This window comes from Narcine bancroftii, chromosome 2 (genome assembly GCF_036971445.1).
Source record: "Narcine bancroftii isolate sNarBan1 chromosome 2, sNarBan1.hap1, whole genome shotgun sequence".
Lineage (NCBI taxonomy): Eukaryota > Metazoa > Chordata > Chondrichthyes > Torpediniformes > Narcinidae > Narcine > Narcine bancroftii.
In genome coordinates this window covers 36,555,703-36,580,475 of record NC_091470.1, presented here as the reverse complement: position 1 = coordinate 36,580,475, position 24,773 = coordinate 36,555,703, and the positions used below count along the sequence as shown (strand labels likewise).

Below are 24,773 nucleotides of genomic sequence, written 5' to 3'. Positions count from 1 at the left end.
TTGTCATTTCTGGTCAATTATATTTCTTTTCTTCTAGCCACTTATAATTCTCCAGAAACTCCAAAACAAAAAAAAAGTCTTCACCAAGTTCATGCCATGAATTATTTTTGCCCTATGAGGTCTCCTTAATCACTCAAAATATTAAATTTTGAATCCCTGTCCTTCTCCTCAAAGTTTCTCTATTTCCCCAACAAGCTCTTTCACTATTTCTTCCTAGCCTTATCTCTCCTGTTTACTGATTGGCCTTCAGAATCTTTTTCAATGCTTGGCATTCAGCTCTATTAGTGCTATTTATAGTTTTCTATTTCCCTTTCTGCTCTTAAAAACTAAACAAAGCTTTCCTTATTTCATGACTGCAGAATCTGTTCCATTATCCACTGCCATTAATAACCACCTAAAGATATTTATTTACTTAAAAACAACCTCAGATTGTTGATTCCAGAGACAAGACATAAAAGGGATATATAAAAATTCAGTAAGGTAAAAAAGGTTAGTATTTTGGATTTTTGCCTCACAATGTATGAAATTCTTACCAAATTTAACACAGCATGTTACCTATGCAGAATATATTGATTTCAGCAGAGATGGTACAAAAGCGATTTTCAGGATTATTGTCCAGGCTGGAAGGTTTGAGCTATAAGGAGAATTTGAACAGGCTGGGATTATTTTCACTAGTGCAAGGGAGGCTAAGGGGAGCATCTACAGAAATTTAGTTTATTCACAGTATTTTTCCAAGGTCAAGTGAGTCTAAAACTAGGCAAAGGTTTAAGATGAGATGGGAAAAAATTATAGGGGATTTACAGGCAAATATTACATTCAAAAGATAGTGGTGATATGAAATGAGGTGCCACTGGGGGTGTTCAGTTAGAATTTAAAAGTCATTTGGATAAGCACTTGTAAAGGAAAGGTTTAGAAGGTCATGGGCCAAACACAAACAAAGGAGATTCATGTAGATAAGTTTTTTGTACGAGTTGGGCCAAAGGGCCTGCTTCTGGGATGTATGCCTCTAGGAAGCAATGAACCTATCTTGCTCACCTCTCTCTCACAGTACTTGAACATTGTTCTTCTAGTTGCTTCTCTAAATTCTCTTCCTGTTGTTTTAGAAGTAAACATGTTGACTTCCATCTAATCCACAGAACAGATGTTAGGAGAATAATACAAAATATTACAACAAATTAACTTTTAACATAACTGTGCAAGAAATTGGTGAATCCACAACATGAGTCAAGGTGAGGTAGTCTTAAAATGAAGGTGATTCACAGAAAGTGCACTGCTTTGTTTTTTGGGAAAGTGATGGTCTCCAAAGAATATTTCTGCAGGTTGGCATCATTAAAGTTTAAAAGAATGACAGGTATTCTTCTTAAATAATTCCTCAAGATCATGGAAAACTTGCTTACATTAAAGTTTTATGGACTCTGGGTGAATGTAGAGATCAATGTGGGAACCATAATTTCTATATACCATAAATGGACAGATAGTGCTGAAGTAGGAAAGATAATTTTTAAAATCATATGGACCTGGGCTTCTCAAAGCCATGGTTTAACCTTGTCCTCAATTTGAGCAGTTATGAGTCAAGTATTCACAAAAGATTAGTGGAATGCTACACATTTTCCATGTAGGCTTTGAAAATCCCTTTGAATATTTTTTTGTCTCTTCCTGTTTCAGAACAGAGAAGAGTATCCATTTTGGACATTTGGGGCATGTATATGAATAATGTGGTCTCCTATTTGAAGTTAATGAGTTCTTACAGGTCCTCTGTACTGAGGAAGTTGGTCTGGGAGAGGTCTTTGGTTCAATTTTCATCCCCATATGTTTGGAAACATCTGCTGAGACAGCATTGATGTCGTTCTCCAATACTTGGATATGGCTGCAGCAGGTAACGCATTTCTCAAAAGTACGCAGGAGAGCGATAATCAAATCCATCCAGTACACTTGGGGCTCTTCAAATATTCTTTCATCAGATAATTTTCCTTTTGGGTACTTAACAGTGCAGCTCTTTCATAACCACAATAGGACTTGTCTCCTTTATTGATTATGCTCAGTATAGATGTGTCTGGCAATCCTTAGCCTTTCTCCTTCTTCTTTCTTTGGCTTGGCTTCGCGGACGAAGATTTATGGAGGGGGTAAAAAGTCCACGTCAGCTGCAGACTCGTTTGTGGCTGACAAGTCCGATGCGGGACAGGCAGACACGACTGCAGCGGTTGCAAGGGAAAATTGGTTGGTTGGGGTTGGGTGTTGGGTTTTTCCTCCTTTGCCTTTTGTCAGTGAGGTGGGCTCTGCAGTCTTCTTCAAAGGAGGTTGCTGCCTGCCAAACTGTGAGGCGCCAAGATGCACGGTTTGAGGCGATATCAGCCCACTGGCGGTGGTCAATGTGGCAGGCACCAAGAGATTTCTTTAGGCAGTCCTTGTACCTTTTCTTTGGTGCACCTCTGTCACGGTGGCCAGTGGAGAGCTCGCCATATAACACGATCTTGGGAAGGCGATGGTCCTCCATTCTGGAGACGTGACCCATCCAGCGCAGCTGGATCTTCAGCAGCGTGGACTCGATGCTGTCGACCTCTGCCATCTCGAGTACTTCGACGTTAGGGATGTAAGCGCTCCAATGGATGTTGAGGATGGAGCGGAGACAACGCTGGTGGAAGCGTTCTAGGAGCCGTAGGTGGTGCCGGTAGAGGACCCATGATTCGGAGCCGAACAGGAGTGTGGGTATGACAACGGCTCTGTATACGCTTATCTTTGTGAGGTTTTTCAGTTGGTTGTTTTTCCAGACTCTTTTGTGTAGTCTTCCAAAGGCGCTATTTGCCTTGGCGAGTCTGTTGTCTATCTCATTGTCGATCCTTGCATCTGATGAAATGGTGCAGCCGAGATAGGTAAACTGGTTGACCGTTTTGAGTTTTGTGTGCCCGATGGAGATGTGGGGGGGGCTGGTAGTCATGGTCTAGGAAATGTCATTATGAATTTGAGACTGGCAATCATTTCTGCCAAGAATTGGCATATCATCAGGGTTACCATCTGTCCCAAAGCCTTGTTATTTTTACAGTTACCATTTAACATTTTCAACATCTTGTTGTAAAGGGTGGCCATGAGGCAACAAGATTGTTTGTTGAAGAACAGAGCCAAGGATGCTAATATCTGGAACAGAGTTATGATTTAGGCATACTTTGAGCTGTTCCTTCCAGTGGGAAAAGACCACCTCCTTCTATTTAATAGGTTCACTTCTGTGCTTGGGATAGAACCACAAATGGATTTAACAGCACTGATGAACCTGCATTTGTTGTGGTTATCAATGAGTTGTGACCAAATTTTTTCACCCAGGTTTTTTTTAGGTTACATGTTTTCTGTTATACATTAGCCTTCAAGTGCTTATAGAGCTTTTTTTGTGCCTTGAGGCATGGTATTGCTTCCAATCCAAGACTACCTTAGAATCAGAATCAGAATTTATTGTCATGAAATAGTCATGAAATTCATTTTATTTAAAATCCTGCAACTGCAAGTTCTGTGCCAAGATGGCAGTGCCCCTAATCGGCAGCAGCCACGAGGGGTTGCAGACTCCAGGGGAGCAGAGAACTGGTGCAGGGGACCAGAAAATGGGAAGACCACCACCCCTCCCCCCCATCTGAGAAGGAGAAGCAGAGGTGACAACCCACATGACAGAGACTATGGCAGCAGATCAGTGAGGAGCTCTGAGGCTGAAAGATCCATCCATGTGGCAGACTGCTAGCAACTTGAGGTGAGGAACCCACGAAGGATGTGGGCTCTGGAGACTGCTTTCAGGGAACTCGTGTCAGACTGTGGACTACTGGAGACTGGCTCGAAACTGGCTGAAGGGGTACCAGATAGCGGAACCAGGATGCAAGGGGCTGCCAAAAGTGCTGAAGGGTTCCTGATCATGTCGGAGGTTTGGATCTGGAGCTCAAGTTGCCAATGGTTTGGACTGAACTCTGTGTGGCTGCAGAGGCTGCAGAAGCGCTGGAGGCGAATCCATGGATACACAGTGACTCTGAGGGGATTCTCTTTTGCTTCTCTTTTTCTCACTGTTAAGGGAATTTCTGTCGATGGCAAATCTGTCTGCATTACAGTTGGCAAAAGCAATTCCATGTAATATGACATTTGTTTTATTACATGACAATAAACGAATCTTGAATCCTGAGTGGCAATTCTGCCTCGCCTGCAGGAAAAAGAATCTCAGTGATGTTATGTATTTACTCTGACAATAATTCTGAAATCTGATTGTGGTCTGGAATTGAGGAAATCCAGGATCTAATTACAGGTCTTGGAGTTTGCTGATCAATTCTGAGGGGATGATGGTGTTAAATGCCGAACTGTGGTCGATAAAGAGCATCCTGATGTATGCATCTTTGCTGTCCAGGTGATTCATGGATTTGTGTAGAATCAGTGAGATGGTATCTGCCATAGTCCTACTGCTACGATGAGCAAGAGGAAAGGAGAAATAGTGATAGGAGAAGGGGAGAGGTGAGAGGGAGCTGGCTAATGGAAACCGGAGGTCAATGTTAAAACTATCTGGTTGGAGGGTGCCTAAACACAATATTCACTTTGAAGGTCAAATTTATTATCATCCAATTGTGTAACTGGACGCAACAGCGTTCTTCGGTCCTTGGTGCAAAAACATGCAAAAACACATGTAGACATAGCACATAAATGATCCTTTCTTTTATTTGTAAAATATTTTGAGAGAGTTTAACATATAAGCTTATATGCAGTTTTAGAAAAGAAAGCACAACACAAATCATTTGTACACATGTAAACACCCAAAAAAAATTTTTTAAAGATGAAACTAAGTCAAGAATTCTTTAATAAACATAAGAAACAATCATTTGAATTGATCAGTAAAACCATGTTAAACCCATTTGCGGAGTTAGGCCAAATAAAAAAGTGAAAAAAAAAATTTAAAACTACATCTAATCTACCTCCTCTCTCTAATCAAGGTAATGTGGTGGCTCACCACAAGGCAGGCAAACCGGCCCCACTTGTAAGCCACGCGGCGGGGCAGCCGGCCAAAATGGCGCCATCAGGGGTTTCCCTTCTTTCTAGGGGCTTGGAAACCCGCTCTGGGGAACCACCTGACACCCAGGTGACGTCAGCGCCCTCCAGCGAGGTTCTCAGCCAGGTCCGGGCTGGGAGTATAAGTGCAGCCCAGCAGCCTGCAATAAAGTAGTTTGCTCACTGAGCTCAACCCATCTGGTTGTGTGTGTTATTGCAGGAACAGTGTAGCCACCGCTACAATTGGTGACCCCGACTGGTTCAAGCGTCTTTGAACCCTTCATGAGCGAGCCTGGGATCAGCACTATAGCTGTAAAACTGCCTGAATTCTGGGTTCAGGAGCCGGAGACCTGATTCGGCCATGTGGAGGCCCAGTTTCACCTCCACTAGATTTCGTCCGACACGACCAAATTCTACCATGTGGTCGCTGCCCTGGACCAGGCCACCGCCAGATGCGTGCTGCACCTTGTTTAGCACCCACCTGCCGAGGACAAATACGAGACCATCAAGCAAGTGCTTACCGGGTCCCTCGGACTATCCAGACACAAGTGTGCCACTCAGGTGCTGCACCTTGACGCCCTGGGGGACAGGTCCCCAATGGGACTGATGGACGAGATGCTCATGCTCATGGGTGAGCACACCAACTGCCCACTCTTCGAGCGCATCTTCCTCAAACATATGCCCAGGGACATCCGGCTGCTGCTGGTCCAAGAGAGCTTCACTGACCCGAGGAAGGTCGCCCAGAAGGCTCAAGAGCTATGGCTCACATGATTCTCGGAAGGCTCAGTGGTCCAGCAAGTCATGAGGCATGGGCATGACCACCCCAACCCTGCCCCTAGTGCTGTGGTAGAGCACCCGGCCCCTGCAGGGGCCCCCAAGAGCATAACCAAGGCCACAGCATCTGCTTCAGGCCTCTGCTTCTACCACCAGCGCTGGGGAGCCAAGGCTCGGAAGTGGTGTCAGCCCTGCTTGCTCCAGGGAAACAACCAGGCTGGCCATTGTTAATGGCTGCGGCGGCTGGCCAAGGACACAGCCTTCTCTACCTGTGGGCCGGCAGTTCCTCGTTGACACTGGAGCTCAGATCAGCGTCATCCCAGCCACAGACATCGAATCCAGGAACTGACCTCGTGGACCTCCCATCCGTGCAGCCAACGCAACGGCAATCCAGATGTATGGAGACAAGACAGTCCACTTCCAGATTGGCCAACGGAATTTCACATGGAGGTTCACTGTCTTGTCCCTCCCAACTGCCATCCTGGGTCCAGACTTCCTCCTTGCACATGAGCTTCTGGTGGAAATTTGAGGTAGATGCTTGGTGGCCGCCCGAACTATCCAGGCCGTTCGCCTCGACGCCTCCTGCTCAGAGTAACCGCAGATGGCCACAATCAGCACGCCCAGAGACGAGTTCCAGCGGATCCTGGCCGAGTTCCCAACACTCCTCAAGCCACAGTTCTCCACTGCCTCACCGTGCCACAGGGTGTTCCACCATATCCCCATCCAGAGCCCACCGGTTCAACCCAAGGCACACTGCTCCTGCCTGATAAGCTCCAGGTAGCGAAGGAGGAGTTTTCGTACCTGTTGGAGCTGGGGATGATTCGGCGGTCCGACAGGCCATGAGCCTCACCGCTCCACCTGGTCCCGAAAGCCTCCGGCGGCTGGCATCCCTGCGGAGACTATCGACGGCTTAACGAGGCAACCATTCCTGACCGTTACCCCATCTCTCACATCCAGGACTTTACGGCCAACCTGCATGGTACGAGGGTCTTCTCCAAGGTTGACCTGGTGCCCAGATATCACCAGATCCTGGTGCACCATGAGGACATACCCATCATCACCCCCTGTGGCTTGTTCGAAATCCTGTGCGTGCCATTCGGGATCAAGAACGCTACTCAGACCTTCCAGCGCCTCATGGACTCTGTGGGCAGAGACTTGAATTTTGTCTTTATTTATTTGGATGTCATCCTCATTGCCAGTAAGGACTGGGTGCAACACAAGGCCCACCTATGTGCCCTTTTCTCCCGGCTGACTAACTGGCCTTACCATCAACCCAGCTAAGTTCCAGTTCGAGAAAGAGTCCATGCAGTTCCTGGGCCATACCATCAAGGCTGAAGGAGCCATGCCTGCCACTGCGAAGGTCGCTGCTATCAGGGAGTTCCCACACCCAGACAGCCTTGAGGGGCTGCAGGAGTTCGTGGGTATGGTCAACTTTTACAACCGCTTCATCCCAGGAGCTGCACACATCATGCAGCCGCTGTTTACCCTCATCGCAGCCAAGCACAAGACACTCGCTTGGAACCTAGAAGCCTGCTCCTCATTTGAGGCCACCAAGGATGCCCTCGCGAAGGCCGCCATGCTCACCCACCTGCACACTGACCTGCATATGGCACTCTCTGTCGATGCCTCTGCCACAGCCATCGGTGCCATCCTAGAGCAGCAGGTGAATGGACATTGGAAGCCACTGGCATTCTTCAGCCGCCTGCTCTGCCCGCCAGAACGCAAGAATAGTGCCTTCGACTGCGAGTTACTGGGGATGTACCTGGCAGTGCGGCATTTCCACTATTTTTTGGAGGGGAGGACTTTTACCATTTTCACCAACCTCAAACCCCCTCACCCAGGCATTTGCGATAGCAAAGGATCCCTGGTCAGCCCGCCAGCAGCGTCATCTCTCCTTCATGTCGGAGTTTACCGTCGACATTCAGCACAAAGCGGGGAAGGTCAATGTGCTTGCTGATGCACTCTTGCGACCGGCCATCTGCATGCTCACGCCCGGCCTCGACTGACCAGCTTGCCCGGGACCAGGAAGCTGATGAGGAGACGAGGGCATTCAAGACTGCCATCACCAGCCTTTGGTTCCGAGACCTCCCAACTCCGAGCAGCAAAGACACCATCCTGTGTGATATCTCATTGGGCACCCCACGGCCAGTGGTTCTCCAGCAGTGGCGCAGGCAGGTCTTCCATCACATCCACGACCTTTCACATCCGTCCATTAGGTCCACGGTCAGGATGGTGGCAGAATGGTTCATATGGCATGGGCTGCGGAAGCAGATCGTGGGCTGGGCCAGAACATTCACCCGTTGCCAGATGTCCAAGGTGCACAAGCACACCAGGGCGCCCATACAGGAGTTTGAGCATGTCCGGGAGCAGTTCAGCCACATTCACGTGGACATCGTTGGGCCCTTACCCGTTTCCTGGGGCAACCGTTACCTGTTTACAGTGGTTGACTGCACCACTCACTGGCCCAAAGTGTACCCAATGCCAGACACCTCCACCGACACCTGATCCCGAGCACTGTTGCATGGTTGAGTCGCCCAGTCCGGCTCAGCTCACCAGCGATCGGGGTGCCCAGTTCACATCTGCGCTCTGGGCACAACTTGCCAACAGGTTGAGGATCCAGCTACACCGCACCACAGCCTACCATCCGCAGACCGTCTGCATGACCACCTTAAGTCAGCGCCCATGGCCCGCCTCACCGGCCCCGACTGGACGGACAAACTGCCTTGGGTGCTCCTGGGCATCCGCTCCACTCCCAAGGAAGATCTGCAGGCATATTCAGCTGAGCTGATCTACGGTGCACCGCTGGCACTATCTGGTGAATTTGTCAACGCACCTCACAATTCCCAGCAATTGCCGCTCTAACTACTTCCTCACCTCAGGGCATGCTTGGACTCCTTTGAACCCCCACCGCCACCCAGGCATGGTACCTGCCCATCTCACGTTCCCAGCAAACTGCTTTCTGCAGAGTACGTTTTCGTTCGGCGGGGCCCGACCACGGCACCTCTGCAGTGACTGTACGAGGGGCCATACAGGGTTGTACAGCGTTCCGGCTCGACGTTCATGCTGGACATGGGCAGCAGGCGGGAGCTGTTTACCATGGACAGGCTGATGCCAATGCACCTCGATCCCACCGAGCCCGTGGTCATTGCCCAGCCTAGCAAAAAAGGACATTGGCACCAGTTCTGGGGGGGGGGGGGGCTGTGTGGTGGCTCACTACGAGGCAGGCGAACTGGCCCCACTTGTAAGCCACGCGGCGGGGTAGCCGGCCAAAATGGCGCCATCAGGGGTTTCCCTTCTTTCCAGAATGGGGCTCAGAAACCTGCGCTGGGGAACCACGTGACGCCCAGGTGATGTAAGCGCCCTCCAGCGTGGTTCTCAGCCAGGTCCGGGCTGGGAGTATAAGTGCAGCCCTGCAATAAAGTAGTCTGCTCACTGGGCTCAACCCGTCTGGTTGTTTGTGTTTTTGCAGGAGCAGTGTAGCCACCGCTACATTAACTTGTATAATAAATAAAAATGAAACTGTGGATTCAATGATGACCGCCAGACATTAGATAGTGAATCTCCGGTGCACACTATAATAAATGATTCATATGCAGTATATATATATAAATAAATAAATAAATATTGTTAAATAAATAAGTCTTATGAGGAGTTAATCAGTCATTCATCAGTCTCGATGCCAATGGGATGAAGCTGTTTCATAGTCTGGTATTACTGGCTCTGATACTTCTGTGCCTCTTTTCCAATAGGAATAGCTCGAAGATGCTGGATGTGGAGTGGTAGGCATCCTTAATGATTTTGCAAGCTCTCTTCAGACAAGATGAGGTGTTGTTCCTCTAATTTGTGGGTGCATAAGAAAATTGATTGCTGATTTGTATGTATGTCACTCAACTTTATAGAATCTCAGTTTCTGAAGCAGTTAAAAATCAGCCTCAATGGTAGGTCTGGAATTGTAGAGGTCAGCGTGGGTATGGATGCAGATTGGTGATCTAGTTTGTATTTTATGACTGTCCATTTGCTTCAGGATTACCATTGCTGAGTGAGGCATTTTTTCATAATATTCTCATTGGAATTCAGGATGTGAACAAATTTTGATTTTCATATTGGAATATAAATCATTCAGGTGATGTAGGATTTGAATAAAAAGTTTTCCTATAATCCCTCATTACTGCTCCACACAATATCATGATGTTAATTATTTTTCTGTAAGTATCTCACTGTTATTGCTTTACTATTGTGTATGAAATAAATGTGTTGAAATATTAACATCATACTTGAAGGAAATGCAATGATTTATTTTAATTTTAAAATCCTTACGCTTTAACGTTCTCTATGGTATGTGTACTTATCTTCTGCATTCGATCAATTTCATTATCAAGCTGGCTACTTTTCACATGCAAGTCATCAATTTGTTGCCTCTTTTTTAATATGTTTTCTGAATATACTAGAACAAACACAAACATGACAAAATATCAAAATCTCTTTGTTATTTGGCTGAGATACAATAAAGTCCATTTTATCTTATGTGACAGAGTATACAGAGTATATAGATATGTTTTTAGGACATAAAATGGGAAAGGTTTGTTAGAGTAGGTTACATACAAACACTGTAAAACAGATCTTATTTGAAATACTGGAACTCTGCCCAATGCTAGACATATCGGGGCCTCACAGCTTTTGCTTGAGCTTTGAAGAGTGCTCAAGAGACTTCACTAATGTATTGTTGTTTACAAAAGGCAACAGATGAAAGAGCATGGAGTCACTGGTGTCTGGAAGAGAGCTTGTGTTCTAAAAGAGTCATGTGGTTTTGCAAGCAGAGAGAGTCAAACAGGCTTTCTCTCAGAGAGAGAGAGAAAAACAGAGACAGAGATCAGTTCTGCAGTGTTACAGCCAGCAGACAGCAGCTGGGACTGGACAGGACAAGCTCGCAAGCTTGTGGAATGCCCCATTTTGGAAGACGGACTGGTCAAAGCCCTTGTGGTTCATGCAAGAGGAGAGGACTGGCTGTCTAATGTTTTACTTGGAATAGGAGAAACAAAAATGAACTCTATGATGACCTGAAAGAAAGAGGTTATCATCTGGAGAACCCTGAAGGGGCAAGTTTTGTCAGCAGTTGTGGATGTCCTGGAATAACAAATCTCTCTCTGAAAACTGACAAGAACCTTCCTCAGTGGTAACCTGAGTGGTAACCATTTACCTTTCAAGCACCCAAGCCTGGTGAACTTTATAAATGTTAAATTCTGTGCACAGTATAAGAATTGCCTGCAACCAGTGAACTAGGAGGAATGATAAGTGAGATTGGACTGTGAACCAAAGAACTTTTCTGAACTTACACACACATTATATAAGCATTACATGCGATTAGAATTAGAAGGGGATTAAGTTAGGTTAAATAAATCAATAGAGATAAGTTAAAGTTTGATTCTATTTTAATGTTTAAAGATAATTAAAAGCAACTATTTGTCTTGGTGAATATCTATTGTTGCTGGATTTTGGGGTCCTCTGAGTTCATAACACTTATGAATCTAACATCAGAATATTTCAGTTTTCACAGGTGCATTCCAGGGTTAGCATCTACTAAATTTATAGATACCTTTGGTACCATAAACACAGGATATTTAAAAGGGAAGATAAGCTAAGCAGAGCCAGGACTGTTAAAGGAGCTCAGAAGGCTTTAAAAAGCACCAGGAAAGGTAGGTGCTCCTTTAAATTTCTCCACTAGCTAATTAGCCATAGCCAATTAAAAAAAAGGGGAAGCTCAAGTGTAGTGGCCAGTGTGTCAGAGTGGGACTTTTACTCAAGGAGCTACAGGCAAGGAAATTTTTGCAGTGATTATATAGAAGTCATATTAGAGGTGACTAAGTACAGTAGGTATGCAAGATCAGGTGAAGTGTTGTTCATCAAGGGAAACATCTTATCCGCATTCTCTATCAAAACCTTTCAATATTTGAAATGCCTCTATGAGATACCCCATCATTCTCCTATACTCCAATGAATACAACCCAAGAGCTGTCAAACGCTCCCCATACGCCAGCCCCTGCATACCAGGAATCATTCTAGTAAATCTCCTCTGCACCCTCTCCAACAACATCTTTTCTAAGATAGGGGGCCCAAAACTGTACACAGTACTCTAAATGGCTAAGGACATTTTTAATATGTCTGCCAGGGCCTCAACAATTTCTACACTTGTCTCCTTCAAGAACTTAGGGAATATCATATCCGGCCCGGAGGATTTATCTACCTTCATTAGCTGTAAGGCAACAAGCACCTCCTCCTTATTCTCCATATATTCCATGACACTTTTGTTTGTTTTCCTTCCTTATGCACTATGCCATTTTCCTGAGTAAATACTGATGCAAAGAAAACTGTTTAAGATCTCTCCCCATTACATGAGCCTCCATACATAGTTGATCACTCTGATCCTCTAGGGGACCAATTTTGTCCCCTACTATCCTTTTACTCTTAATATACTTGTAGAAACCCTCCGAGTTTACCTTCACATGATTTGCCAAAGCAACCTCATGTACGTCAGTAAATATATTTAAGACAAGGTTGGATAGAATTTTATATAGTAAGGGAATTAAGGGATATTGGGAAAATGCAGGTAGATGGAGATGAGTCTATCATTAAATCAATCGTGATATCATTGAATAGCGGAGCAGGATTGTCAGGCCAGATGGCTTACTCCTGCTCCTACTTCATTCAACAGATGCATTTAGCCTACACCTGTTGCTCTAGTGATTTTACTCCATGATACAGTGCTGGGCTTACAGTTGTTGAATAATAGTTGAAAATTTGACTCAAAATATCTTATTTTTCTCATAGTTATAAATATTTCATAATACCTTGTATTTCTTTTTTTAAACTAATTACTTGCATTATTATTTCCAAATTACTGAAATTAACACTGATATTTAAAATATTTTTGTCTAATCCTTTGTTCATTGACTATACTCAGGCAAAAAAATAAAAGACTATCCATATTTCAAACATTAGTATTTGATTTGATATTAATCTCAACACTAGAAATTAATTGTAAATGTCATTCATAACCTTATTTTCTGAACAAGGTCTTTCTAGACCACTGTAAGAACTGTACACGTAGAACAGAAAACACTATTCCAACTATGAAATTTTGTTCAAAATTGAGATCAATACATTCCAGCTGATTTGACGTACATTAACCAGAAGATTAAAATGTTATTTTCCATGCTCTTGTTGATCAAAGATTTCTGCTTAGATCTCCATTTAGTTTATTTTTTTTGGCACTTGCAGAAAAATACTTACTCTGAATTTGTTCCTTAACTCTTTTTTTCTGTTGTGAAACCTGATCGACCTGGAACACTAGTGAAAATTATATAAATATGAATAACTGGAAATACTGATAATCAAAATATTCAATATTAACACTTCAAATCAGTGAAATAGTTTTTTTTAAATTAATTTGATTCAGTGTGAGGTGTTACATTTTGGAAAGGCAAATCTAAATAGGTCATATGCATTAAATGGTAGGCTATTAAGATGTGCAGAGCAACAAAGGGATTTAGGAGTGATGGTAAATAGTACCCTCAAGGCTGATACTCAGGTAGATGCTGCGGTGAAGTAGGCATTTGGAATGTTGGCCTTCATAAATCGGAGTATTGAATTCAAGAGTAGGGAGGTTATGATGAAATTGTACAAGGCATTGGTGAGGCCAAATTTGGAGTACTGTGTACAGTTTTGGTCACCAAATTATAGGAAAGATATAAACAAAATAGAGAGAGTGCAGAGAAGGTTCACAAGAATGTTGACAGGATTTCAAGGTTTGAGTTACAGGGAAAGGTTGTGCAGACTAGGGCTTTTTTCTCTGGAGCGTAGAAGATTGACAGGGGACTTGATAGAGGTGTTTAAGATTTTAAAAGGGACAGACAGAGTAAATGTGGATAGGCTTTTTCAATTAAGAGTGGGGGAGATTCAAACTAGAGGGCATGGTTTAAGATTGAAGGGGGAAAATTATAAGGGGAACATGAGGGGAAATTTCTTTACGCAAAGGGTGGTAGGGATGTGGAATGAGCTTCCGGCAGACGTGGTTGAGGCGGGATCATTGGTTACATTTAAGGATAGACTGGATAGTTACATGGAGAGGAGAGGACTGGAGGGGTGTGGATCGGGCGCTGCACAGTGGGACTAGGAGGGTGGGAATTTGTTACGGCATGGACTAGTAGGGCCGAACTGGCCTGTTCTGTGCTGTAAGTGGTTATATGGTTAGTTGGTAGCATTCTTGTCTCTGGTCAGAATATTAGATGTTCATGCCCTACTCCACCACAAAAATCTATCTTTCAGTGAAGGTACACTACAGGGTCAGAGACTGCCCATCTGATATGACTTAAAGGAAATCACTTTCTGGGATGGCTATCAGATCAAATACTATTTATTGTCATGTAATAAAACAGAAATGTAATAGTACATGAAATTGCCATAATACAGACAGAAATTTGCCATTAGCATTGCCTGTGCCCCTTAGTCAGAGAAAGAGAAGGAAACGTGAGTTTGTGGATTTGCCTCCAGTGCTTCCACAGTGTCTGCAGCCTCAAAAGACTCCAGTTCAGTTTAAAACATTGGCAACCTGAGCCCAGATCTAAACCAACACTGAGGTCTTTCTTGCCCTCAGCACCCTCTTAGATTCCAGTTCTCATCAACCAGTCTCCAGCAGCCTGCAACCTGGTATGAGTCCTTTCATCTCAAGTTGCCAGCAGCCAGCAGTCTGTGTGGGTTCCTTGCCTGCAAGTTGCCAACAGCTTGCAGGTGTGTGTTCTTCAGCTGCGGAGCCCCTCACTGGTCTTCCACTTTGATCACCATCCTTGGGTCAGTCTCCTCGGTTTCTCCTTCTCAATGGGAGAGGGGGTGTTCTCTCTGTTACTGGGGCTCCACATCAATCTGCTTACTCTCCAGAGAGCAACTCCTCATGGCCACTGCCAAACACAGGTGCCACCATCCTGAGCCCAGACCCTGCAGTCACAGGATTTTAAATAAAACACCATTGACTCCTTTAACAGCTATTTATAGCCTGTACAAAGCTGTTGGCAGTGGAACCAGGCGGTAGGACCCTGCAGGGGAGTGCTATGTCTCTGGTCCCTGGTTTCCCTGGGTCGGCACCAGCGGCAGCATTACCATTACAGCAGCTTCAGCCATTCTGCTAATTTTTTTTACAGTAATTTGAAGAGAAAATTATCTTTATAAATATTTTTCTCTCAGCCCAGATTATTAAAAGGTCAAGATTTATTATAATTTTTCCATTTGGAACAACTTGCAACAAATTGGTTGCCACTTTTTCTCATCAGAACAGGAATCGTACTTCAAAAGTTCTCCAATGGGTGCCTTGAAAGTAGCATGTAAGACATCAGTTGAATCTCCTTACCTAGTTTCAGTAAAAGTTTATCCAGATTTATTAGCTTATTGCTATTATCCATCTCTGTAAAAAGAAGAACAACTTGATCACTTGAAAATGTTAATTATCTCAAAATAATATTATTATCTTAACAGAAAATGCTTGATACATTCAGCAGGTAAAACAGACTCTGTCATCAAAAACAAAATATTTAATCTTGATAACCCTGAGTCAGAAATGATCTAATAACATGAAAAAGTTCATTACAAATGCATTAAATAGAAATCTGCAGATGTCATGACCTGAGCAATCTGAAGGCAAAACAATGGTTATGCTGGAAAAGAGAAATAAACAGAAAATATGAGAACTAGTCCACAGGAATCACCAGAAATTAGAAATGTAACAGGTTTGGCAGAAAGTGTCAAAGGGAAAAAATAAGGTGTAGTAGTCCAAGACAAATACAAGTGGTGAATATGCCAGTTGAAAGACAGTGGTGAGGGTGACTGGAGGAAATAGGATGCCAATCCGAAATTAGGGTAAAGTCCATATATTGGAAATCTGATATCAACAATTAGAAAGGCTGGTTATCTAGCATTTGAATTCAGTATTGAGTCCTAAAAGCTGTAATGTGCAAATTCAGAAGATGAACCGGTGTTTTTTTTAAAAAACAGACAGCATGGTAACAGGCCCTTCCAGATCATGAGCCTGTGACACTCAATTGACCTACAACCCGCAGTACATTTTGGAGGGCGGGAGGAAACCGGCGCCACGGGGAAAACCCATGCAGACATGGGAGAACGTATAAACTCCTTACAGACAGTGCTGGATTCGTACCCGGGTAACGTGATGCTGTAACTGCATTGTGCTAACTGCTACACTAACCGTGCCACCTAAACTGTTCCTTGAGCTTATCTTGAGTTTTATTGTAACTGTATCATAGGTTGACCTCACCAAAGCCTTTGACACCGTGAGCAGGAAAGGGCTTTGGCAAATACTAGAGCGCCTCGGATGCCCAAGTTCCTCAACATGGTTATCCAACTGCACGAAAACCAATAAGGTCGGGTCAGATACAGAAATGAGTTCTCCGAACCCTTCTCCATTGACAACGGCGTGAAGCAAGGCTGCGTCCTCGCACCAACCCTCTTTACTATCTTCTTCAGCATGATGCTGAAACAAGCCATGAAAGACCTCAACAATGAAGATGCTGTTTACATCCGGTACCGCACGGATGGCAGTCTCTTCAATCTGAGGCGCCTGCAAGCTCACACCAAGACACAAGAGTAACTTGTCCATGAACTACTCTTTGCAGACGATGCCGCTTTAGTTGCCCATTCAGAGCCAGCTCTCCAGCGCATGACGACCTGTTTTGCGGAAACTTCCAAAATGTTTGGTCTGGAAGTCAGCCTGAAGTAAACTGAGGTCCTCCATCAGCCAGCTCCCCACCATGACTACCAGCCCCCACCCCCCCCCACCCCCACATCTCCATCGGGCACACAAAACTCAAAACAGTCAACCAGTTTACCTACCTCGGCTGCACCATTTCATCTGATGCAAGGATTGACAAAGAGATAGACAACAGACTCGCCACGGCAAATAGCGCCTTTGGAAGACTACACAAAAGAGTCTGGAAAAACAATCACCTGAAGAAACACACAAATATTAGCATGTACAGAGCCGTTGTCATACCCACGCTCCTGTTCGGCTCCAAATCATGGGTCCTCTATCGGCATCACCTACGGCTCCTAGAACGCTTTCATCAGCGCTGTCTCTGCTCCATCCTCAACATTCATTGGAATGACTTCATCACCAACATCGAAGTACTCGAGCTGGAAGAGTCCGCAAGCATCAAATCCATGCTGCTGAAGACCCAACTGCGCTGGGTGGGTCACGTCTCCAGAATGGAGGACCATCGCCTTCCCAAGATCGTGTTATATGGCGAGCTCTCCACTGGCCACTGAGACAGAGGTGCTCCCAAGAAGAGGTACAAGGACTGCTTAAAGAAATCTCTTGGTTCCTGCCACATTGACCACCTCCAGTGGGCTCATCTTGCCTCCATCCGTGCATCTTGGCACCTCACCGTTCGGCGGGCTGCAACCTCCTTTGAAGAAGACTGCAGAGCCCAACTCACTGACAAAAGACAAAGGAGGAAAAACCCAACACCCAACCCCAACCCACCAATTTTCCCTTGCAACCGTGCCTGCCTGTCCCGCATCGGACTTGTCAGTCACCAACGAGCCTGCAGCAGATGTGGACATACCCCTCCATAAATCTTCGTCCACGAAGCCAAGCCAAAGAAGAAAGATCATAGGTCAGAGAGGAATGAAGGACAATTAAATTGGCAGGCAAATCGAAGCTCTGTGTCAACCTTGTGCTCTGTAGTCACTGTTTCTGATCTCCCCAATATGTGAGGTTACAGTGTCAAAAGTACAAGTAAATTTCTAATTCTCCCAGAAGGAGCGTTTGAATCCATGGATGATGGGAATTAAGTAAAAGGCAAGTCTTGCATCCCTGTAGGAAGATGTCATGAAAGGAGGAGTGTTGATTGAGATGGAATGGACCAGATCATAGATCTTGGATTGCAAAATAAGGAGGTAAGGAAAAGATCAATCTGCTGGGGCATCATATTTAGTGGTCAGAAATTACTAGAGATGATTCAATATGTACACACCAAAATGATGGATGAACTTAGTTGATCATTTCAGCATCAATAGGAGACAAAGATATATTACTGATGTTTTGGGCCTGAGCCCTCCCTCAAGAAAAAAAAACAGAAAAGGCAGAAGCAGGATATATCAGAAAGTCTCAGAATTCAAACAATGGAGGGGGGGGTATCTAGACCAATAAAAGGTGTTAATCAGATATGATAAAGGACTAGGTCAGAAGCCCCCAAACATTTTAGACCATCGACCCCTTCATGGAATCCTTGATCCCTTATTGACCCCCAACCATGAACAAATAAATAAATGTGCAGATTCCATATGCAGTAATGAGGGATACTGCAGACCAAACCCTGCTTTCCATATACATCAGTGAGGCAGGGACGGCACCAGAACAAGTGTTAGATAGGGGCATTAGGGTAATGGAGGGAGCACAGTGCAACACTTGTAAACTTGCTTAGCGGGGGGGGGGGGGGGGTTGGATATTACCTGCTGAACAATCCCTCCAACATAGCAGCCAAAAGCACTGCTTTTATTGCATGGAGCGTCACTAGTGTGCATCAAGCTAGTGATGCTTGACGCATATTAGTGACGCAGGTGGGGTCAGGGGTGGGTCTGACGGTAAGTGTATGGTGGGTCACAGAACTTCACTTGGGGGTAATGCCCACAGACACCCCCCCCCCTTGGCACCAACCCTGCAGTGAGGGAAATCCATCATAAGTCAAAAATCATTTTTTTATAATTAAATTTAAAATACTATATCTTTATTCCACACCAAAAAAAAACACTTGGTTGAGTCAGCATCATGAGAGAGTATGCTTTATGATACTCTCATGTGATGCTGCCATCGCCCAGCATTATGAGAGATTAGCATACCGCATATCTCAAGCGTGATGTATATGTATCAATATAATTGGAAGCAAAATGTACAGGAGCACCTGTACAAATGTTAGTTTTCAACCCCAAAAGTTCAATTGACCTTCCCTCTTTGATCCCCAGTCATTTATCAACCCCTTGGATAGTCCTATCGACCACCTGGGTCCGCCTCTCTCTCCACCCTCTAACTTTCCCAACCCTCCCCATCCTCCCTTGAACTCTTCCTCCCCCTCCCCAATAACCTCCACCCCAATGAACCTCCCCCTAATCCCTGCCTTGTCTTCACCATCCCCTCCAACCATCCCCTCTAGGAGACTGAATGCTGACCCCAGTAGAGGCCTCACCTTTGTCCCCTTTTGCCAACCCTTAATGAGTTCCACACGTGCCATGATGTTGTACTCTACTTCCGTCGGCTCCGTCATCTTGATTACTTCCACAACCATGATTCTCCACTCCCTCACTACAGATCCCTTCTCCCGCTTTAAAATGTCTTCCTCTTCCTGGATACCTTGTTCCAATCTTCTTCCTGCTCTGGACTTCCATATTTTCAACTGCCACCATGACATCAACCATACTGACTTCACTACTCCTCTCACTTATTCCAATCTCACCCCCTCAAAATGCCTCGCTCCACTCTCTCTGCACCAATTCAAACCTCACCATCAAACCTACAGACAAGGATGGCACTGTTGCGGTCTGGCATACTGACCTCTATCTGGCCGAAGCCAGACAAATTTCAGACACCTTCTCTTACTTACTCCCCCACATGACCCCACCAAAACTCATCAAACCAATATCATGTACCACCTCTGAACTCATCACTTCAGGTCACCTCCCTGGCATGGCCTCCAACCTTACTGTTTCCCAACCATGTTGCACCCATTTCTCTTACCCAAGATCCACAAACTAATTTGTCCCAGCAGACTCACTTGTTTCCACATGCTCCTATCTCACCAAATTGGTCTCTGCTTACCTTAACTCTGTTTTTCCCCCCTGTCCAGACCCTCCCCACCTACATCCAGGACACTTCATATGCTCTCCATCACTTCAACAACTTACAGTTCCCTGAACTCAATTGCCTCATGTTTACCATGGATATCCATTCCCCATACTTAAGGCCTCAAAGCCCCTCATTTCTTTCTGGACAATGGGACTAACCAGTTCCCCATAATCACCACCCTCCTCCGGCTGGCAGAACTTGTCCTCACCCTCAATAATATCCCCTTTGCCTCATCACACTTTCTCCAGGTTAAAGAGGTATCCATGGGTACCTGCCTGGGCCCCAGCTATTCCTACCTTTTTGTTGGCCATGTGGAGCAATTCATGCTAGAAGCCTACAGAGGCAAGGCCCCTCAACTCTTCCTCCACCACATTGATGACAACTTTGGTGCTGCCTCATGTACCCATGATGAGCTAATTGACTTCATCTACATTGCTGCCAACTTGCACCGCTACCTTACATTGACTTGGTCCATCTCCAGCAACAATCTCCCTTTCCTTGATCTATCTCCATCTCAGGAGACAAACTCTTGACAGACAACTTCTATAAACCTAACTCCCAAGCTATCTCAACTACACCTCTTCCCACCCTGTCCCCTGTAAGGATTCCATTCTGTTCTCTTAATACCTCTTTCTGTCACACCTGCACCCAGGATGAGGACCTCCATGTCAGATCATCAAAGATGTCCTTCTTCAAACAAAGTGGCTTTCCCTCTAGCACTATCAACTTGGAACTCATCTGCCTATCCTCTATTACCTGCACATCTGCCCTGGTCCCCTCCACCCCCACGCACCCACTCTTGTCCTCACCTATCACCCCACCAGCCTCCACATCCAAAACATCCCCCTCCGCCATTTCCACCACCTACTATTTGAACCCATCACTGGACACATATTCCTCTCTCTGCCTTCCTTCCGCAGGGAATGCTTTCTCTGTCACCCCCTTGTCCATGCTTCACTCCCCACCAATCGTCCCCTTGGAACCCATCCCTGTAACTGCTAGACATGCTCCACTTGCACCCACACCTCCTCCTTCAGTACCGTTTGGGGCCCCAAAAACAGTCCTTCCAAGTGAAGCAACATTTCACTTGTGAATCTGCAGTGGTCATCTCCTGCATCCAGTGTTCCCATTGTGGTTTCCTCTACATTGGAGAGACTGGACATAGACCGGGAGTTCGCTTTGTTGAACACCTCGGCTCTGTCCGCCGCAATAGCATGGACTTCCCAGTGGCCACCCATTTGAATTCTCCATCCCATTCCCTTGCCGACATGTGTCCATGGTCTCGTGTATTACCAGACTAATACCGCCTGTAAATTGGAGGAACAACACTGTATGAGTTTAGAAACAGTTATTATTTTAATTGTAGGAGTTTAGAAACAGTTATTATTTTAATGGTAGGAGTTCTGAAACAGTTATAGAAGGTAGAAAGAAAAAGCAAGAAAAAAGCTAAAATGTTCTTTGTGTAAAATGGCTCATGAAAAACAACAGAACAAAGTAAACAAGATAACAGAGGAATTCAAGCAGACATAGAAATATGCATGTACAAACAAAGAGCTTGTTTAATAGGGGGTCGGGAAAGGAGTAGTGAGCACGGGATAAGAGAAGGTCAGTCAAGAGACTGACGAATAGGGAAAAGTGCCAAGCCAATCCAAGAAGGACAAACATAAGACAAATGTAAGGGGAGGTGAAGTGAAAATTGTATAAAAACAAAGAGGCTTCCCGCCCTCGGGGTACTTTCCCGAGGTAAGGGGAGAGTACCCAACCTTGCAATGTTGTAAATATATATAAATGTTCTTTGTTCTCAATTTTTGTCTCGAGCAATTTCTGTTAAGGTACTTCTGTTTCTCACAAATGGGGACTCGTCCGGGATCCCACTCCCTCCACTGATAGAGTGCCCGACATCAAGGGTAGGTGCACCCCGGCTGATTCAGCTGGACTCACGGACAACAGGTGACTGGTCAGTGGATGAAGCGAGTGATATCCGAGAAGAGGCATTGAGAACAAACGACGGGAGGACGTTAAGGAAGCGCGCTAGGAATAGCTACTGGGTCCCAGTAAGAGGAATTTTACTTACCTGTTAGTATGGGAGGTGTGAGTAGCAAGGGAAATAGTCCTAAGGAAGGACGGGACGATCAGATAACTAAGCAAAGTCCGTTAGGATTAATGCTATCTGATTGGGGTGTGGGGAGAACCCGCGGGAAAGACAAACAGACCATGGTCAGGTATTGCTGTCTGGAATGGGTTAAAAACCCGATAAAAGGGAATTCGGTATATTGGCCAAAGTTCGGATCCGATGAGGACTGGATGTGTCAGGCGTTGAACATCTGGCTCTATCAAAATCAAAGAGATAATATTGAGAGCAGAGAATATGCAGCCTGCTGGCTCAGTGGATCAGTTGATCAACTGGTTTTGAATGAAAAGGAATGTAAGGACAAGAAGGATGAGGAACCTTTTGTCCCTGAAACACAAGGATGGGATGTGTTACATTCCCTTCCTCCACCTTATGCTCCTCTTATGTCGGCTCCTATCTTTCCCCTCTCTCCTATGCTCTACCCTTCTTCACCTTCCCCTCCTCCCCCACAGCTAAAGAAAGAAGAAAGTAGGGGTGGTATGATGACCTGTTCACAAAGTACTAGATTACCACCTCAATTGAAGAGAGAGGGAGGAGACTTTGATTCAGAACAGTGTGAGACCCTCCGGGAGGGAAGGGCAGAACCCTTTGATTCATTTCCCGGAGAGCAGGAACCTAGACATTATAAAGGAGAGGATAAGCCAAAAATTAACTGGATGAGACCTTTACGGGAAGTTCCCGTGGGAGGGGGTCTCGGTTTTGTAAATGTGCCCCTGACTAGTATGGAGGTGCGTAACTTTAAGGGAGAAATGACCTCCCTGATAGAGGATCCTCAGGGATGTGCCGAACAATTAGATCAATTTTTGGGACCAAATATATATACATGGGATAAGTTAACATCAATCTTTAGGGCTCTGTTCACTTTGGATGAACGTGGAATGATTCACCAGGCAGGGATTAGAGTCTGGGATAGGGAACACCAAGGGGGACCAGAGGCGATACCTGGGGAACTTAAATTCCCCCTGGCAAAACCAAATAAGAATACTAATGATGGTCGCACATTAATGGAGGAATCAAGGAGTCTGTTCCAAAGGGACAGAATTTTAAGAAAGCATTTGAGGTTCTCCAAGGTCCCAAGGAGACCCCCTCTGAATTTCTGAATAGATTGCGTGCGGCCATACAGCAATATGAGGGGTTTGGATATAAAATCCTCAGCGAGTGAACAATTGGTATTAACGGGCTTTGTTACTAATTCAGCCCCAGACATCAGGAGAAAATTGCAGAAGACTGAGAATTGGCATGAACAGGGAATAACACAGCTTTTACAGATCGCACAAAGGGCATACATCCAGAGGTCTGAGGATAAACAGAAAGGAAAGGCTAAGATTTTGATGCAGGCAGTCAAGGAAGTTGTGGAGGGACAGCAGGAAAATGTTAGGGGCTGTGTGCCAGCTCCTGGACGTTGGGAGATGCGCCGGGAGTGGGAGAGTGGAAACCAGAGATAATTTCATAAATCATGACTTCTCACTTCAGTCACTGACCAATATTAATTAAAATTCATGCTATAATGTAAATGTCATAAATGATCGTTTATCAATACTGTAGAATGAGCGAATTTAACGACCAGTTAATTTCATTTTATGAAATAAATTTTATTCAAACGTGATTTTGCACAGGGAGTACGTGAGAGTAGAGCGGTTATAACATTTGCAGGGAGAAATGTTTGTGCAAATAGGGTGAGTTCTATACGTCTTACTTTTTTTAAGTGTATGTAAGATAAAGAAAGGATCTGATGTGTAAAGTGGCTGGATCAGCCAGTTGAAGGGGGAGCATGCATGTCCCTTTAAGCACGTTGTGGCACTAATGAATTGTATTCTGTTCACTTGAAACTGAGGCTCCAGTCTTGCAGTTAGCGGTATGGAGCCCTCTCAATAGATTTAGTACATTTGTTCTACACATTCAGCAGTCAAAGTCAATGAGCTTAAAGATCCCCCACCTCTGGAGAATAAAGAAACCTCTGGGGAATCCAATAAGTTTAATTATTGATTTCTCTGGTGCATTTTCCTCTGGAGTGAAACTCATGCCTCAGCACAATTTCTCTGTATTGCCACTGTAATTTAGTTTATGATAACTTCCCCCATTCATCAGGTTTATATTTAAATCCAGTCGTGCGGAAGTTACATTGTAAATAATCGTGATCTGGTTTTTCAAATTCATCTGGAAGTGGTGTCTAAAAGACTGCTAAGTTAATAGTACTGCAGTTGTGAAGGGCAAATACGGGTTCGCTAATAGAGTTCAGAGAGGCTCAAACATGCTTGAGTCATGTGGTGTGTCTCATTAGACATCAGGAGAGCCGGCACTGAATGTTGAGTGCAAACTTGTACCGGCTGATGGAAAGTGATATTGGCCGCTGCAAAGACACTTTTGTGTAGTGCCAGCAATGTCTGTGCACGGAGGTAAATCCTGCGCGACTGGATTTAGCTTAATGGAGAAATAAACCTGCGAACAGGTCTATGGTGGTGTGTGAGTACTGCAATAGCTGGAATATGATTTAAATTAGTGGCATTGTTCAGAACAATTGGGTGCATAGGCATAACAATATCATTAATAGCTCACAGATCTTGTACCTGATGCTATTCAGTACGTCTCAGCTTAAGGACTGGAAAAATCGGCATGTTACAGAGAGATTGGGATGGCACCGATATTTCTTGATTCAATAATGACTCCACAAGCTCCAGAATTCATGCAGCAGAACTTTAAGTGGAGTATTATAGACACTAGCCTGTACTTAAATGATTGTGTGTGCAATCTTCATAAGAACATATTTTAAATGTTTTTCGGTGCCGGTTTTACAGATTGCTTTAAATAAGGCCAGCTCCTGTGGGCTTTGGCGCAAGGCATTTAATGTTTAAATTACAATAGCGATGTTAAATAATCGTCAAATTCGTTGTCGTCTCCAGTGACAAAGACATGTCTTATTCCCACTCGGCTATTTTTAAAATAAATTCATTTTAGAATACAGTTAAT

The 24,773-nt window shown here is 44.8% G+C and overlaps 1 protein-coding gene across 6 annotated transcripts in view; it reads right to left on the bottom strand.

Annotated features, from left to right (window-relative positions):
* LOC138753376 (protein SIX6OS1-like) overlaps positions 1-24,773 on the bottom strand; it is a 121,343-nt gene that overhangs the window by 59,571 nt on the left and 36,999 nt on the right. For all 6 annotated transcript variants that reach the window (XM_069916292.1, XM_069916291.1, XM_069916293.1 and 3 more), the window contains 4 exons: positions 15,173-15,226; positions 13,063-13,119; positions 10,093-10,219; positions 1,036-1,125 (listed from right to left, as the gene is read on the bottom strand). In XM_069916292.1, coding sequence (XP_069772393.1) covers positions 1,036-1,125; positions 10,093-10,219; positions 13,063-13,119; positions 15,173-15,224 — 326 coding nt within the window. In that variant the 5' untranslated portion in view covers positions 15,225-15,226. The remainder of the gene's footprint in view (positions 1-1,035; positions 1,126-10,092; positions 10,220-13,062; positions 13,120-15,172; positions 15,227-24,773) is intronic.